The following is a 15,215-nucleotide window of genomic DNA, read 5'->3' on the forward strand; positions in this document are numbered from 1 at the left end:
GAGAAAAAAATGCAAAATTTGCTTTCAGACAATTTCTTGGAATCCATCTGGCTCTCATGTTACTGTTACCTGGAACCACAAAGACAAAAGTCACAACAGGAGTCTTGCTTGAGTTCAGATGTTCACGTACACTGATTACAAAATGCTAAAGATGCTGATGAAAGCCACAATCTAAAACATGCATGACTTTCTTTCCGACTTTCCTGTGCACTCTGGTCTGGACAAGCTTTTGGACTCAGTCACACTTCATGTTTATTTAGCATGTCTTTTAATTTTCAACCAAGTCCCAGAAGTTGAATAATAAACAACCTTCCTCGGTCTTGAATGCCACACAATAGATGGCATATCTATACCAAGTGAATTCCAACAGAGCTATAATTTAAAGCCTAGCAGAAGTGAAAAAACCAGGCTCGTCCAAATATGGCCTCTTCTAAAAAAAACAGAGTGCAGTAATCTTCAGAGCCACAGCCATCTTTTATATACAGTCTATAGGCTAAACACACATGTACACACACAAATCTTCTAATGGCAAAAATCCAGATCTGAACTGTCACAAAATGTAAGCAAGTTGGGTAAAATTCTGCCAAACACATTTAAAACAGGGCAAATACATTAGTTCAAAGATTATCTAAGTTTGCTGGCAAAAGGAAAGGTTTTCTCAGAGTATTATCTGACCTGTGTCTGATGCCATCTGCTTTGGGAAATTGTCTGGCTACATCTGGCGAAGGCCATCATTTGCACCCCTAAGTGGCAGTAATGTGTTCAAGTTGATTTCTAACTGCTTTATAACAGCAAATGATGTAACACTACACCCTGAATAGCACCCATAATGGCAGGGGACCAGATTGCTCACTCCATGATGTTAGTTGGGGACATAGGCTGTGTGTGCTCACTGTGTATTATCGTGATATGATTTTCTCACTCTACAGTTATGAATATTCATGACCGGGGAGCAGGCCTTTGGGTCAGTGTGGGCCGTGATTGGTTCCTCTGTCAAATCAGAGCAAAACACTGTGGTCATAAATATGTATCAAGCAGATGATGAAAATTATATCAAATCATGGCTGCAACGGGCTGCAATAATACACCCTGTTTTTTTACGTATAAACATAACTGTAAATGTCCCCATATATTATATATTCTCTCTGTTGCAGCTGATTGCATCGACACTCTTAAAGCCTATTTGTTACAACAGCGACTTTGAATCATCCCTCACAGGAGCAAAGGACACTTTTTGCACTTGGGAACGCGATGAAGTCAGGATGTCCCAGTTGCCCTGTGTGTCCTACCCTCGCTTTGATGATGGTGGGCCTGGGGTCCAAAATACCCTGCATCTTTCTCAAGGCAGGGATGACAAAAAGATTACAGGTGACAACAGCAGACACGGGATTTCCTAGGACAGACGGGGGGACAGAGAGAAGAGGGCGAGGAGAGAAAGCAAGGGGGGGGGGGGGGGGGGGGGAAATATGTGAGTAACATCTCTGCGCAAACAGCGGAGTGAATCACTCTTTCTCTCAACTTCACACACTACCTGGGAGGGCAAAGATTAGTTTGCGAGCACCATCTATGTCCAACGTGGCAAAAGTTGTTGGGAGACTGGAAAAAAAGACAAAAACAAACATAATTTCTAAATTCTCCACCGGCTGTCATTTTACACCACATGACTCCTTCTGCATGTCATTTGTATGTATTGTTTGTGAAGCACTTTTGAAGCGGATTCTTTTTCTTACCCTGGTTTCATGAACACACGACCAAAATGGATCTGAGCATGAAGATCGATATCCAGCACCTGCTTAAGGTAGTCCTAAAAATGATGTTAGAAAGAAAGAAAATTAAAATCCTTAAGAATACTCAACAGACATGAAGAACAAGTACTCCAAAAAATGTGTTTCATAAAATAATGAACTCAAACGAACTGTGAAGCTCAGCTGTCTGGCTATCAGCTACCACATGGTGTCAGTACAACACAACTCTACCACTGGACTTTCTGCCACTGTACCTTCTCTCCCATAGACACTCCTCCTGAGGTGATGATGACATCAGCACGGCTGATGCCTTCATTCAGAGCGTTGAGAAGGTCATCGGGGCTGCAGGGCACAGACAAACATATACATACAAATGTCAAGCCCCCCGCGACACCCAGGACAGAGAAATCACAGAAAATGAGAAAACTGGCCTATCTTTGGATAAGTACACAGGGCTTATTAAAAGGACAAAAGCATAGCTAAAGGGAACTGTGGCAGAGGCAAGATCTGACGGCATACTTGTCTCCCACGATGCCCAGATTGATAGTGGGGTAGCCATGTTCCTGAATTGTGGCCAACAGGGTGGAGCGATTGCTGTCCCTGATCTTTCCAGGATGGAGGTCATCTTCTGGGTTCAGAAGCTATCGCCCAAACAAATCACATGTTAGAAACTCCTATTTGATGGCAATCTTTTATTATTAGTTGTGAAAATCATTAAATAAATCATTCTGCATCTTTTTGATTTGCGATGAGGTCTGGTAAGTAAAAAAATAATTATTCTGCTGGAAGATGAGACAATATTATAATCCTTATGCAAACTTTTTCATTTTTGTACCCAGTCATGTAGTTACTATATTTAACATGCTCTCTGTACTGAATAAATCTGCTTTGGTTCTATTACCCTTGAGTTAAAAATGCTGCATAAAATAATACTTTAAAACTGAGAAAAAAACACTTTCTGAAGTTTCAAATTAGCAACACCCATCTGTTGTTCGTGCTAAAGTTAGTGTCATCTAAACCAATGCACTTTAAAGATGTCAGCTTGGCCTCTGGGAACTTGTGAGGTGCTCTTGTCACCATTTTGTCACATTTTAAGACTAAACAGTAGAACATGACTGACACATTTAAAAGTCTGAAATACACAATGTTGCAACAGACAGATTTCCTTAACATTTACTGCGTGTAATTATGTAAGAGTCTTTACAAAAATAATATGAAAATGCTTTTTAAAAATAAACATTTTAATTGCACGATTATTTTTACGATCCACCTGACTCTTCTTCTTGTATTACAAACCCACCTGTCACCATGTTGTCAACCTGGTCTTTCATCATATTCATTACTTTTTAAATGCTCATTTATTGGCTGTTATCAATGCAGACACTGATATATCAGAAAAAGCTAATATCAGCCAATATCTTAGAGTCACTGCTTTTCCATTGCCCCTCTCCTTTTCTTAGTCCTTCCATGAGATGAACACGGGCATACGCATGTGGTTCATGCAGTCTTTCAGCTTCATGTTCTAAAAGCGCTACGCTTAACTGACGGTGCCACCACATCTTACTTCCATGTGGCACCATGACACTCTTTATAGCACATCACCTGATCAGGTTGGAAAAGAGCTTCAATTAGCCAAAGTCTGCCGTCATGGATTAGGTTTTGTAATATCTGAAACTGGAACACTGAAGAGGTACAGAAGTCTAGTTGTATCTTAAAATCTTTGAATCACAACATGTTAAAAGGATATCATGGATTTTTTTGGTCCACTGCCACCAAAATAAGTGCTCATGAATAAAATGTAGCTGCATCTAATCCTCTACTTCATAAGACGGCAGATGAGTGAAATATGCTAACAAACAGGTGATAAAGTTTAAATATGGGTCTGCACGGCCCTGAAAATGGAGAGCTATGCATATTCATGCACCCCATGAAATTTAAACTGCGCATTAGTCACACAGAAAATGCACAAATCTGACTCTACTGTTTAAACGAAACCACCTGGTCACAGATAAACACGTTCTTCACAACTGAAAGCACATGTGAAACAGCTGACTGCACATTCACTTCTAAATGATGTTCTGTTGTCGCCAGCCAAAGCAAACAATGGTGATTGTGCATAAATATGAACGTGGTGTGTTGTTAGGAAAAAAAGGCATACTGTTGTACCTTTCGCAGCCAAGTCGAGAGGCATAATTCACCACAACAAAAACTAAGATTTTCTTAACCTTTACCTCATTTCCTGTGGACATGACGGCCACCACAGGGAATTTTTGGACCTCCACCTCTGTAACTCCAACAGTGGCCAGGAGGCCAATTTCAGATGGGCCCATATGGGTGCCCTTGGCCAGCACGCACTCGCCACGCTTGATGTCGTGACCGATAGGCCTATGAAGAGATGGGCACTAAACATTTAAAGCCTGCAAGAACAAGGGTACTGCTACATTCACCATAGATGTTCTGGTAAAGACATGAAATGTGTTCTAAGCATCTGTTTTCCTTCAGTCTTCATCATTATTATAATGTTAAATAAAGAACAATAATAATCAAAAACATGCAGACAGACAGAATTATAATAACGGCAGTAGTAGTGGTGCACTATACCTTGCATTAATCTTTTTCAAGTTAACTCCCAACAGTGTCTTCCAGCCTTACAGTATTTAATAAGTATAATACATAGCAAACATCTCAGTCACGGACTAACCTGATGTCCTGCCCTGGGCGAGCTTGTACTAGGATTCGTACCTCCAGCTCCTCCGTCCCCTACCGGAAAAACATTTATCACATTGAACAGGCTGGGTCAGTGACAGATAAGAAAATGATGCTTTCAGTATTCTGTCCATTTCTAGGATAAAAGACACTATATTGCCAAAAGTAGTCACTTGTTTCCCTTCACACATATATGAACTTGAGTGGCATCCCATTCCTAATCCATAAGGTTTAACATTATGCTGATCTGCTGTTTGCAGCTATGAGAAGTTTGAATTCTTCTGGGAGGGCTTTTCATAGGTTTGTTTATGGGAATTTTTGACCATTCCTCCTAGATGCACATTTGTGAGGTCAGACAGTGTTAGATGAGAAGGCCTGGCTCACAGTCTCCGCTCTAATTGATCCCAAAGGTGGTCTGTCGGGTTGAGGTCATGACTCTGTGCTGGCCAGTAAAGTTCTTCCACACCAAATTTGTTTACTGTCTTTATGAACTGCTTTGGTCTGCAGTCATGTTGAAACAGGAAGAGGCTATCCCCAAACTGCTATCCCACAAATTTGAGAGCTTGAAATTGTCCATGACTGGAGCCCATCCCAGATGTCACAGGGTGACGGGCACATAGTGGACATGTCACCAGTCTCTTGCAGCTCCAACACATAGACAGTTAACCTAGCATTCATGTATTTGGAATTTGGGAAGCAGTTGCAGTACACAGAGAGAATCCCAACCGATCACTGCCTGAACCAGACTGCCTGAGCATGGTTCTCCTGGAGCTTTCTTCCTGTTAAAATTGAGCTTTTCCTTCCGACTGTCGCCAAGTGCTAGGTCATGGGGGTCAGCTGATCGTTAGGGTTTTCTTGTCTTTACCTTACAACATAAAGTGATTTGAGTTTACTGCTGTTGTAATTTGGCACTATATGAATAAAACTGAACTGAATTAAATGAAACCTTTCACAGGTTTGGGTTAAAGACAACCTTATAGGATGGTTATAATAAACATAGCTGAAGTTTTTAATAAAGATACTGGCATGTTAAAAAGGAAGTGAGACAAAAGCTTGGGCTTGAGGGCGCCATGGATGTTTGGCTTCTAATGTTTTTCTTCTCTTGACCAAGCTAACATCAGCTTGGGATGGATTTCCTTTTATGGCCAGGTGTGCCCTTAGCTGTGTCTGTGGTGTGGAATTGGTGCTTACATGTAGTGGGCATTGCTTGCAATAGCCAGGTGAGGGGCAACCAATTAAAAGAAAGCAGGCCTCGGGCCTTAAAGAGACATGCGCTTAACAATCTTGTTCAGACAGTAGATGAACCCAGACACTGCATCAAAGGCCAGTATATAATAATAATTATTACTTTTTAAAACTATGAATCATGGAAAACTGAGTAGTTTTAGATTCAAAATATGAAGCTGGAAATGAGCATACTAAGGCCTTTTAGCGTTCTGATTCTGACTGTCCTTCATTTAGCATGAAACTTCACGCTCACGTCTTCTGATTCGCGGAGGAGCTCGGTATCTTCCACCTGGACTACAGCATCTGCCCCACAGGGTATAGGGGCACCCGTCGTCACCCTCATCACTTGGCCAGGCATCACTGTCTGGGTGGGCTGTGCAAACACAGAAAGGTAAACATAAGTCAAAGATACAGGAAAGGACAAACAATATCATGTCAAATTTCAAACACTGGGTTAACATTTAACCCATAGGTGTTATGGAATAAATGACGGACTGTTTGTGACTGAAGTAATCTATACAATAAAACAGAAAACTGACTTTATGTACATCATAATTGCAATTTTAAGAGCTTATAAAGGCAAACAGGAAACAGATGCTTGAATGTGTGGTGATGCTGTTTGAGAGGAGATGTGAGGGGTTGTCGAAAATATGTCAGGCTTACTTTTGTCTCAGTGATCTCATGTGTTTACACTTTGACTTTCTGGCCATGCTTTGGTGCGAAGGGCTTTTCATCACCTGCTAAGGGAACACACTGATGTGCAATTACAGGCTGGTCAAGGCATAAGGTGAAGGGCAAAAGTGAAGTACTTTATTTTCATATCCAGCTTATGTGGGTGTTTGTGTGAGACCGACTGTGTGAGTGAGGGTGTCTTTGTGTGCTTGCAGAGGTGTCAGCGTGGACACAAACCTGCTCTCCAGCTTGGGACTCTCCAATGATGAAGCGGTCGCCTGGGCCGTCAGCCGCTAGAATAAAAGAAAGATTGAAAAGTATTACGCACGAGTGCAGGCGAAAACCTGTGGGTGTGTGGGAGTGTGTATTGAGCTGAGTCATTTCTTTTGGTAAAATACAGTGGGAAATGATAAAAACAAGATCTGGGGGGGAAAGTTTATTAAACATCTCCAAAATAGACACAAACAGTACTACCAGGGCAAGCAGATTTTTACAGTTTTAATCAAAAATCAGTCTGATAGCCTTTGCACAGCCCAACCCTTATTGTTACTGCAGCCAAGTACTGTGACCGACCAGAGCAAACACAAAAATTGAGAAATCAAGAATCATTTTTAGCATCCCTCTTTATCAATTAACAAACACACAGAAAGAGGAACGAAAGTCATCACAAGATGCTCTTTGAACACGGATATACTGCATCCTTTGACATTAAAAATGTCCTTGCCGGGTGAATCTGCCATTCTCTTTAGTGCAGAAAGTTTAAAAAATCCCATTGATGACATCAAAAATCTGTTTTGACATGAAGAGGTTTTTCACATTTTTGGGAAAAACCTGAGAGCCATGATGGAAATATAAGTTTCTATGGGTTTTTATGGAGCATCTCTCCTCATCTAACTCTGCTTCATACCAATGCAGTTCTTAGTATTAACATCTACTGCATTTTTACCTGTTCACACTACACACGTAGCAGAACCCAGGACTTCCCTGATCACTTTTTGGATGTTAACCAAGGCTAATTTGTCAGCTTCTTGGTGCTTTTTATTACTTAAAGTGACAATAAAAGGCAGAAGCTACACTTTGGTAAAAGGAAAAATTCAAGCTCTAGACAACAGACTCTTTTCAGACCCATATTTTAAGCACTATAATTTCTAAAAAACACACGTATCCTTTAGCAGGCAACAGGCCCTTAGGACAGATGCAGAAAATCCTGAGAGATCTGTGGTATTCTTCTCCTCCTACTCGTTCAGTAGGAACCAACAGCAGATGTTATGTACAGGAGGTTTTGAGCTGCCTGAAGTCAGCGAGTTGTCACCCTGTTCTTCAGGTTAACAGAGCCCTCAGTGCTTTACAGGACTCCCTTCATTTAAAATACTGACAGAAAATCTCAACCAACGTCTTCTGAATCTCACCTAGAAAAACACTAGAAAGGAGTTCTAACAGCCATAAGGATGAAACTCTGAGAGTTGGATGTCTGAACAAAGGTAAATCCTCCACCATTTGAGAATTATCTCTTGCCACCTGGCAGCTGTGGAGGACAGCCTCGTTTATGTACAATAATTGAAAGGATCACCATTCAATCACAGCGACAGAAAAAGCCTTTACATTGTCCAACAAGCAGTTTTTTCCTGCTCCGGTGTCCTGCAGTGATCTCACTGGGACAGAAACAGTTAGTCCTTCTGCAGCATCACTGCTCTGTTACACAGCAGTGACTTTACGAATAAGATGACATGACAGGCACGTACAGCTGCGTCAATGTGAGGTAGAATTCAAAAAGTAACCTTGATTAGTTTTCTTATTTCATAATTGTCTTTTCAACTGTCAGATTTCACTATTAAAGCTTTGTCTCTGTTATACCTTATAAATATGCTCGGATCAGTTGAAAAAATTCTGCAGCAGTGCCTAACGGGAATCAATCACAATCCGCCATGTGAGGAAGGACGTGTGAGTGCACAGTATTTCCTCAAAATAATGTGCAATCTATTTACACTATTTAATTGTATCAAAAGGTTGCACATCTTTTCAGGTTTGTACTTGCTTCAGTTTCAGTCCATCAACTTTTTAATAGTGCTGTCAGCGTTAATCTCGTTAAAATGACCTTTTAACGGCATAACCGCATTAATGCGGCAAATCTCCGTTAGCAAGTTAGCACGGATCACCCTGTGCGTGGGGCTGTACGGTGTCAATGCATTAGCACGGTTAGCTTGTTAACACGTTAGCTTCAGTCTCAGTCCATCAACTTTTTAATAGTGCTGTCAACGTTAATCTCGTTAAAAGCGCGTTAACGCCATAACCACATTACGCATTAACGAGCTAACCGCGCTAATGCGTTGACGCTGTGCAGCATGGGGTGATCCGCGCTAACGGAGATTTGCCACATGCAGCAATTTTAACGAGATTAACGCTGACACCACTACTCTTAAGTATATGCACTGCTTTTGAAGTGATCCACTTCTTTATGTTACTTTTGTTTAACTAGATCGGCAAAGCATAATCAGTACAGTTTTGAATTTTTCTTTAGTTTTAATTTTTAAATGAATATTTTATTTCCATTTAGTTTCAGTTAGTCAGTAATTAGTAGTAATTTTCAATAATTTTTGATATTTGTTATATATAATAAAAATGATAATGAGGCACAAACGTGTATATAAATTTAATAATAAAAATAAAAAACTACAGACATTTCCTAAATATTTAGGATTTTCTTTTAGGTAAGGTTTGTAACAGTATTGTTTCAGTTAGTGTTTATGTTTTCTTGTGACTTTGTAAAATGTAATTTTATAAATGGTTTCCATTTAATAATTACATATAACCATGCAAAGTTTGCACTTACGAACACCTGGTTAAGCAGGCCTACTGTCTCATTGCTCTCATGGTAATAACAAGAGGTAAAAAAGGACCCGTAAACAACTAAAAATAAACATAAATGTGTTTGATTTTTAGGTAAGATGTGTCATTTGAACACAACAAGGGCTATATATCATAAATAACAGTATAATCCTTGCAACATTTACACTTATGTACATTTTTGATAAACTGAGGATAAGATCCAAAGTACTAAATACTGAAAGGATGTCAGATGGATGGGCAACAAAATGTGGCAAAGACAAGAATGAGAGGATATTATTCAATTAGCATCACCCGCCGTAATTGATGTTACCTACCTCTCACAGCATAACCGTCCTTGACAGAAGCAGGGAAGGGTGGCAGGTTGTCTTTGGCGTAAACGTCCTGAGCCAGGACTCGACCCATCCCATCTGTAGAAGAAGAGGAAAAACATGAGTGTGGAGTGGAGAGGCTGGTTGAAGATTGGTGGAAGGAGAGAGCAAAAGTTAGAGAGAGAAAGAGAGACAGAGGCATAGAGGGTGAAACAGTGCATCTGATGAAGATACAGAGAAATGTTTGAGCTGGAGGTGTGTATATGCGTGTGTGTGTGTGTGTGCATGTTTTAAAGAGAGCCATAGTGTGACACCACGCATCAGCATCTCTCTGCATGACTCACCGCCTGACCTGCACACACGGACATGTACTTGCACACTGCGCTATTTTACCTCAGTTTACCGATTTGCACACCGCAAGTGGGGGCTTGCAAATGTTCATGTGCACATTTCTTTAGCATTTCCAACAGCCAGACAACTTAAAAAATGTCAGGGAGGAAATACAGAGCCTCTTCACTGAGACAATGGCTCAGAGAAAGTAAAGGAAGGAAAGAAAGACATAGAAGTCAGAAGGGAGAGTGGGTGGAGGGAGGAAAAAAAGATCCAGGCACTAAAATACCTTAAGCTGCTGTGTGCCTATATATAGCTGAGCCTTCATGCTGTGATTATGTGGGTGTTAATATGAAGATCTAAGCTTTGATATCAACGAGTTTAAGGGGAAAAAATATGCATGTGCATACAGACACCCACACACATGCAGATGACAGGAATACTGAGCTGCTGTACATAATGCATCTCCATCATGGATAAAGGCACACATGCTCGTGTCCAAATCCTCCCATCTTTTCTCTATATTAACAGTATTTAAATTGGTGTATTTTTACACACAAGCTGGAACTGAAAAGCTTGTTAAAACCATGTGCTGAAGCTGAGCTGTGACTAATAATAGAACAGAGGTGATGTCTTGTTGCAGCAGAAAAGTGCACGTTTGATAAGGTGCTTTTCAAAAAGAAGAACCTCTTTTTGTAAGACGTTCTGGACACCAGTCTAAGCCAGCAGTTCCCAGCATTTCTGAGGCCAATAAGACTGAACCTCACACCACCTCGTCTGTTGAAGTGTATCAGTTTAAACTTATAAAAGCAGATGTGGTTAAAATAATGTCTCATTCAGTTGAAATGCAAATGTTTACGTCAGTAATTTAAAAAGTAGTGTGAGCTAATATGTATCGGAAAAATAAAGTAAAAAACACAAAAAACAAAACAGGTTTATTAAATCTTTTAATGTCTACGATTTCTGCTTAAGAAATAGCCCTATTTAAGAACAATAACACTGGTTATTATGACAGGAAAATAGGGAGGAACTAAATGAATTTTTTGTTTTGTTGTTTTGACAAATGCGCTCACTTCCTTAACTAAAACTCGATGAAATGACTCACTCTCATGCCTTTGCAGAAAAGTACATTTAAAGCCAGTGAGGTTAGCCCAGCGTTTAGCCTGAAAACAAGGGCGGACTAAACTAAAACTGCTCTGAAGTAAAAAATCTGAAGGTCTCTGTGTTTAAAACCAACCAAGTGTAACCGAGCATGTTGTTTTTCTCCCTGTTTCAATTGCTGGGCTAAGTTAACCTCCAGATAGTTAGGGCTTCATAATTCACATGCAGATAAATATTTCTGTCTAATTCCGGGCGTGAAAGAGAGTAAGCATTTCAAACTATTCCTTTAAAGTGTTTTAGACTGTTTAGCATTAAATATTAAACTGTCAAGAACTTCATATTTAAGTACTGAATCACAGCAAATGTCTCTACGATACAATAAGAAAGATAAACAGGGATCTAGTATTAATTTATACTATTCCTCCAGTAATAGCTTACGTAGAAATATGTAGTAACCAATTATAACAATAAAATCAGCGCTAGACACCTCTAATTCAATACTCACTATATGCAAAAAATGCAGAATACACATCCATTAGCAAACACACACACACTGTTCTAAATCCAGCAGGGGAGCTGCTCCAGCTGTTGACTGTCTAAATATTTCATCTCTCAAATCCCCCCATTCTCTCTTCCTTACCCAACTGTCCGCCACCCAGCTGTGCTCTTGCAAATCCTGCAATCCAGTCCCCTATTCCATAACATGAAACATCACTTTACACCTGGAAAACGAAAGCGCTCCTGCTACCATCATTGATCTAGAAGTCATGTGCGCTGCAGGCCATTATTGCCGCCAGTCTTTGCTACGGTTTCTACAGATGAATTAAAGACTGTGTTTTCCCCTCCAGCCCTCAGCTTGACTCTGTGTCATCCTCCGCTGGCACTTAAGCCACTCTGCCAGAAGGATGACAAGACCCTCAGGTGCTAAACCTACTTGTCTTGCAAGTTTGTACCTTAGAATCTGGATGTCTGTTTAGACTTGTAAGCACACAATGCAAAAATACTGCTACAGTTAACTCATACAGCGACATGAACACACAAGCAGTAATGTGTACATACAAATGTCATGACAGACACTGAGAATTATATAAACAGGAATTAGTTTTGCAACTGCATTAAAAATTGTTACTATTTTGACCACTTGGGGGCAGCGGAAATGAGCTGTAAATAATCCTGGTATACTATCAACTTTGAAAATTACTGGCTTTAGCTATTTGCTACACAAAAGTTATATATAGACCCATATACCCATGAAGCAAAAGCTAGCTTCAGCCTCAATTTGTCTCTTGATGTGTTGTGATCTCAATTTCAAATGCCTCAAGTAACAAAAACATTAGTTTCACTATTCTTTTGACATAATATTGGGGCCACAATTCTGATAATTTTTGCTTTTGTAGAATTCAGTTCTGTTTAGCTGAAATGTACTCTGATGGAAACACAGTAGCGCTCTTATGGCTAAGGAATAAAGCTACAATCACGTGCATGTCACTGTCGGTTACAGAGAAATAAAACGAAACTCCAACCTGGTACATGTTAATAAATGAATAAACAAACAAATGCATCAGGTGAGCAAAAAATTGGATCCATTGTCTGTATAAAGTGTCTCACAAGCTGTGGGAAGTCAAACAACATGCAGTTGACCTTGTAGCAAAGACAATCTGAGTCTGTGTGACTGACAGCGTGGCCTGCGTACAGGAACTGCTGATTAAGTGAGGTGTCTGGTTGTGAACAGGTGGTGTTTAAATGCTGTCATGTGTACTTAGCAATCGGAAAGGAGTACCACCACAACATCCCAGCATCTATATGAGCTGGATATGCAAAAAAAGGAAAGACTTACAAACTAGAAGCTTTTCTGTAGCAGCATGGCTACAGGCTTTAAAGGGTAACCACCTATCTGTCCTCCTCACCCCTGTAGTTGATGATCTCAGTGCCCAGGACTGCAGTCATCTCTAGCACAGTGATGAAGGCCTTGTCCATGGAGGTTAGGGGGAAGGGGGACATACGGTGCCTCCGGGCCACCTTGGTGATGTCCACAGCACTGTGACCTGAGACGATGTGAAACATACAGATGTAGTCATAAAATCCACAAAATCAGGTTTAATTCTCCATGTTAAATTTGAACAATTAAAAAAAAAAGAAGAGAAAAAGTATTTATTTTTATTTAGACACTTTGAAAGAGGAAGACTGGAAGATAAGGAAGGAGAAGAGTGAGAACTCTACTGGGATTCACTCCCAAGGCAGCAGGCATCTACGTGGCTCTAAAAGCAGGGAACTGAACAACTCTGAACAACAATTTTAAAATCTCAAACAGAACCTCGCACTCTGGATTTTCAGCTGTTAAGTCCAGAGTCTACATGACATACAGTTAAAATGCACAAATTATCATTATAAAAAAGGATATATCAACTAATATGTCTTCACACCATGGTAAGAAAACTGGATTAAGACGACTTATTTTTGCTGCATGTAGGCATATGTGTGCTATTTGAATGCCATGAGGAGGGACTGGCAAAAAACAGTCCTGTTTGTTTGTTCCTGTGAAACGCAGCTGGATGACAGAGGTGCTCGATAGCAGCCATGTTGGTCTAATAATACCTCTCTAATAATTCCAAAGGTAAAAGGAACAAAGCAAGGTGTAACTAATGTGTAATCTGCTCTCTCTTTCTTTCTCTCTTTATCTCTCTCTGCCTCGCTCTGCCTCACAGCGAAGAATAGACGCCGTGCTTTGATTTCCCTTGACCCAATTTCTCTCCTTTAAACATACACTTACGCTTCCACAGCATATTCTGATGCTTAACATGAGGCTTAACAACCTCTGGCAAAACATCACAAACACACAGGGACATGTAAATGCAACACAGAAGCCACACACACACACACTTAAAATCTATCTGAGTGTTAGAGGGCACAGTCTGTGACGTGCAGATGTGAAACGTGAAAGTTGGTGCTTACTTGATCTTAGGATATTTTCTTTGCTGCTGCATCGTGACTGCACCTGGGGATTGAGAGGGTGATTGGGAACGAAAGACAAGAAAGGGCAAAAGGAAAGAGAAAAGGAAAGAGAGAGAGAGAGAGCAGAGGTGGTGGTAATTTGAGATAAACCAAGCTGCTCTTTTCACATGCTTGAAATGACAAGCTGTTTATACAACAGTCAGAAGCACTGGCAAGAGCTTGCGTCACACTACACTGTGCACTTTGTCCTGCTGCTGGGAGATGGTTACATCTCCCCCATGACCATTATGATCACTTACGGTACACTACATCATCATATCACAGGTGGTTGTCACACTGATAAATGCACTGACATGTCACACTATAATTAAAGCACTTTAAAGAATATACGGACAAAGGCAGCAACATACAGAGTGACAATATTGTATCACAAGATGTTTTAACTGTGCTACAGTGTAACACCAAATGTAGTGGAAATGTAGTGCTGAGTTACGATAGTGGCTGTTCAGATGTGGCGCAAGAGGGTTCAGATTTCTCTGGAAATTGCTGATGCTGCGTTTGAACGCTACCCGTGATCTACGGCAAGGTGGGGAGGAGAGCAGAGCGGGTTAAAACTGGGCTGAGTTTCCCAAAAACAACCTGAGGCTGGAGCTCAGGTGCTGTCCATGGTTGAGAGAAGGCACGTGGAGCTTGTAATTTTCCTATAAAACTCTTAACTTCCTCATGTATAATCAGTGTTGCCAAAATTAGCAATAATTGCATTTACATTTCCCATTGACTTCTGTCTTCCTGCTTGAGTGGCCTCTCTGGAATTTTGAAGTTTATTTTGGAGGCTATTGCTGTGCCCCTGCTCTATACAACATAGTAAATGCGCACAGTATGGGTGAGAAATTTGAATTTTAAACATTACCGTTTCAATCAAACTTTGTTATACAGACTTTATATAAAAGATAAAAAGAAGATGATGTTGTATTTAATAATAATGTAACGCGAAAGTCTGTAAACTCTGTAATTGTCCAATGGACTTCAGGATAATCAGACTTTTCTTTCCAACTAGAGGAGCTGCCTCATTATTTCAATTATCTGTTCAAAGATCTTTTATTTACAGTCTATGGTTGGTTATTGTTTTTGTGCTATAGGAAATCAACCTGTTGGAAATTATTTGGATGGCAACATCAGTACTGAACCAAAAATAAAACAAAAAATGCTTCCTGTTTCTCAAATACAATTTTAGGACGATTCTCAAGTTTTACTTCCAATCGTCAGTAAAAATGTCTCCTAAAGGGCTTGCGAAATCTTTGGCGACCTCCAGGAAGAGCTGATGGAG

The 15,215-nt window shown here is 40.3% G+C and overlaps 1 protein-coding gene across 14 annotated transcripts in view; it reads right to left on the bottom strand.

Annotated features, from left to right (window-relative positions):
- Positions 1–15,215, bottom strand: part of gphnb (gephyrin b) — a 110,874-nt gene that overhangs the window by 2,054 nt on the left and 93,605 nt on the right. For 8 of the 14 annotated variants that reach the window (XM_082506283.1, XM_082506290.1, XM_082506292.1 and 5 more), the window contains 12 exons: positions 13,889–13,931; positions 12,844–12,981; positions 9,512–9,604; positions 6,588–6,643; positions 5,932–6,051; positions 4,447–4,505; positions 3,977–4,130; positions 2,265–2,386; positions 2,000–2,087; positions 1,731–1,804; positions 1,529–1,596; positions 1,290–1,393 (listed from right to left, as the gene is read on the bottom strand). In XM_082506283.1, the coding sequence (XP_082362409.1) occupies positions 1,290–1,393; positions 1,529–1,596; positions 1,731–1,804; positions 2,000–2,087; positions 2,265–2,386; positions 3,977–4,130; positions 4,447–4,505; positions 5,932–6,051; positions 6,588–6,643; positions 9,512–9,604; positions 12,844–12,981; positions 13,889–13,931 (1,119 nt within the window). Of the gene's footprint in view, positions 1–1,216; positions 1,394–1,528; positions 1,597–1,730; positions 1,805–1,999; positions 2,088–2,264; positions 2,387–3,976; positions 4,131–4,446; positions 4,506–5,931; positions 6,052–6,587; positions 6,644–9,511; positions 9,605–12,843; positions 12,982–13,888; positions 13,932–15,215 lie in introns of all 14 variants that reach the window. The other 6 variants (XM_082506289.1, XM_082506284.1, XM_082506291.1 and 3 more) reach the window with 2 other exon arrangements.

Source organism: Aulonocara stuartgranti, assembly GCF_965226115.1.
Source record: "Aulonocara stuartgranti genome assembly, chromosome: 15".
Lineage (NCBI taxonomy): Eukaryota > Metazoa > Chordata > Actinopteri > Cichliformes > Cichlidae > Aulonocara > Aulonocara stuartgranti.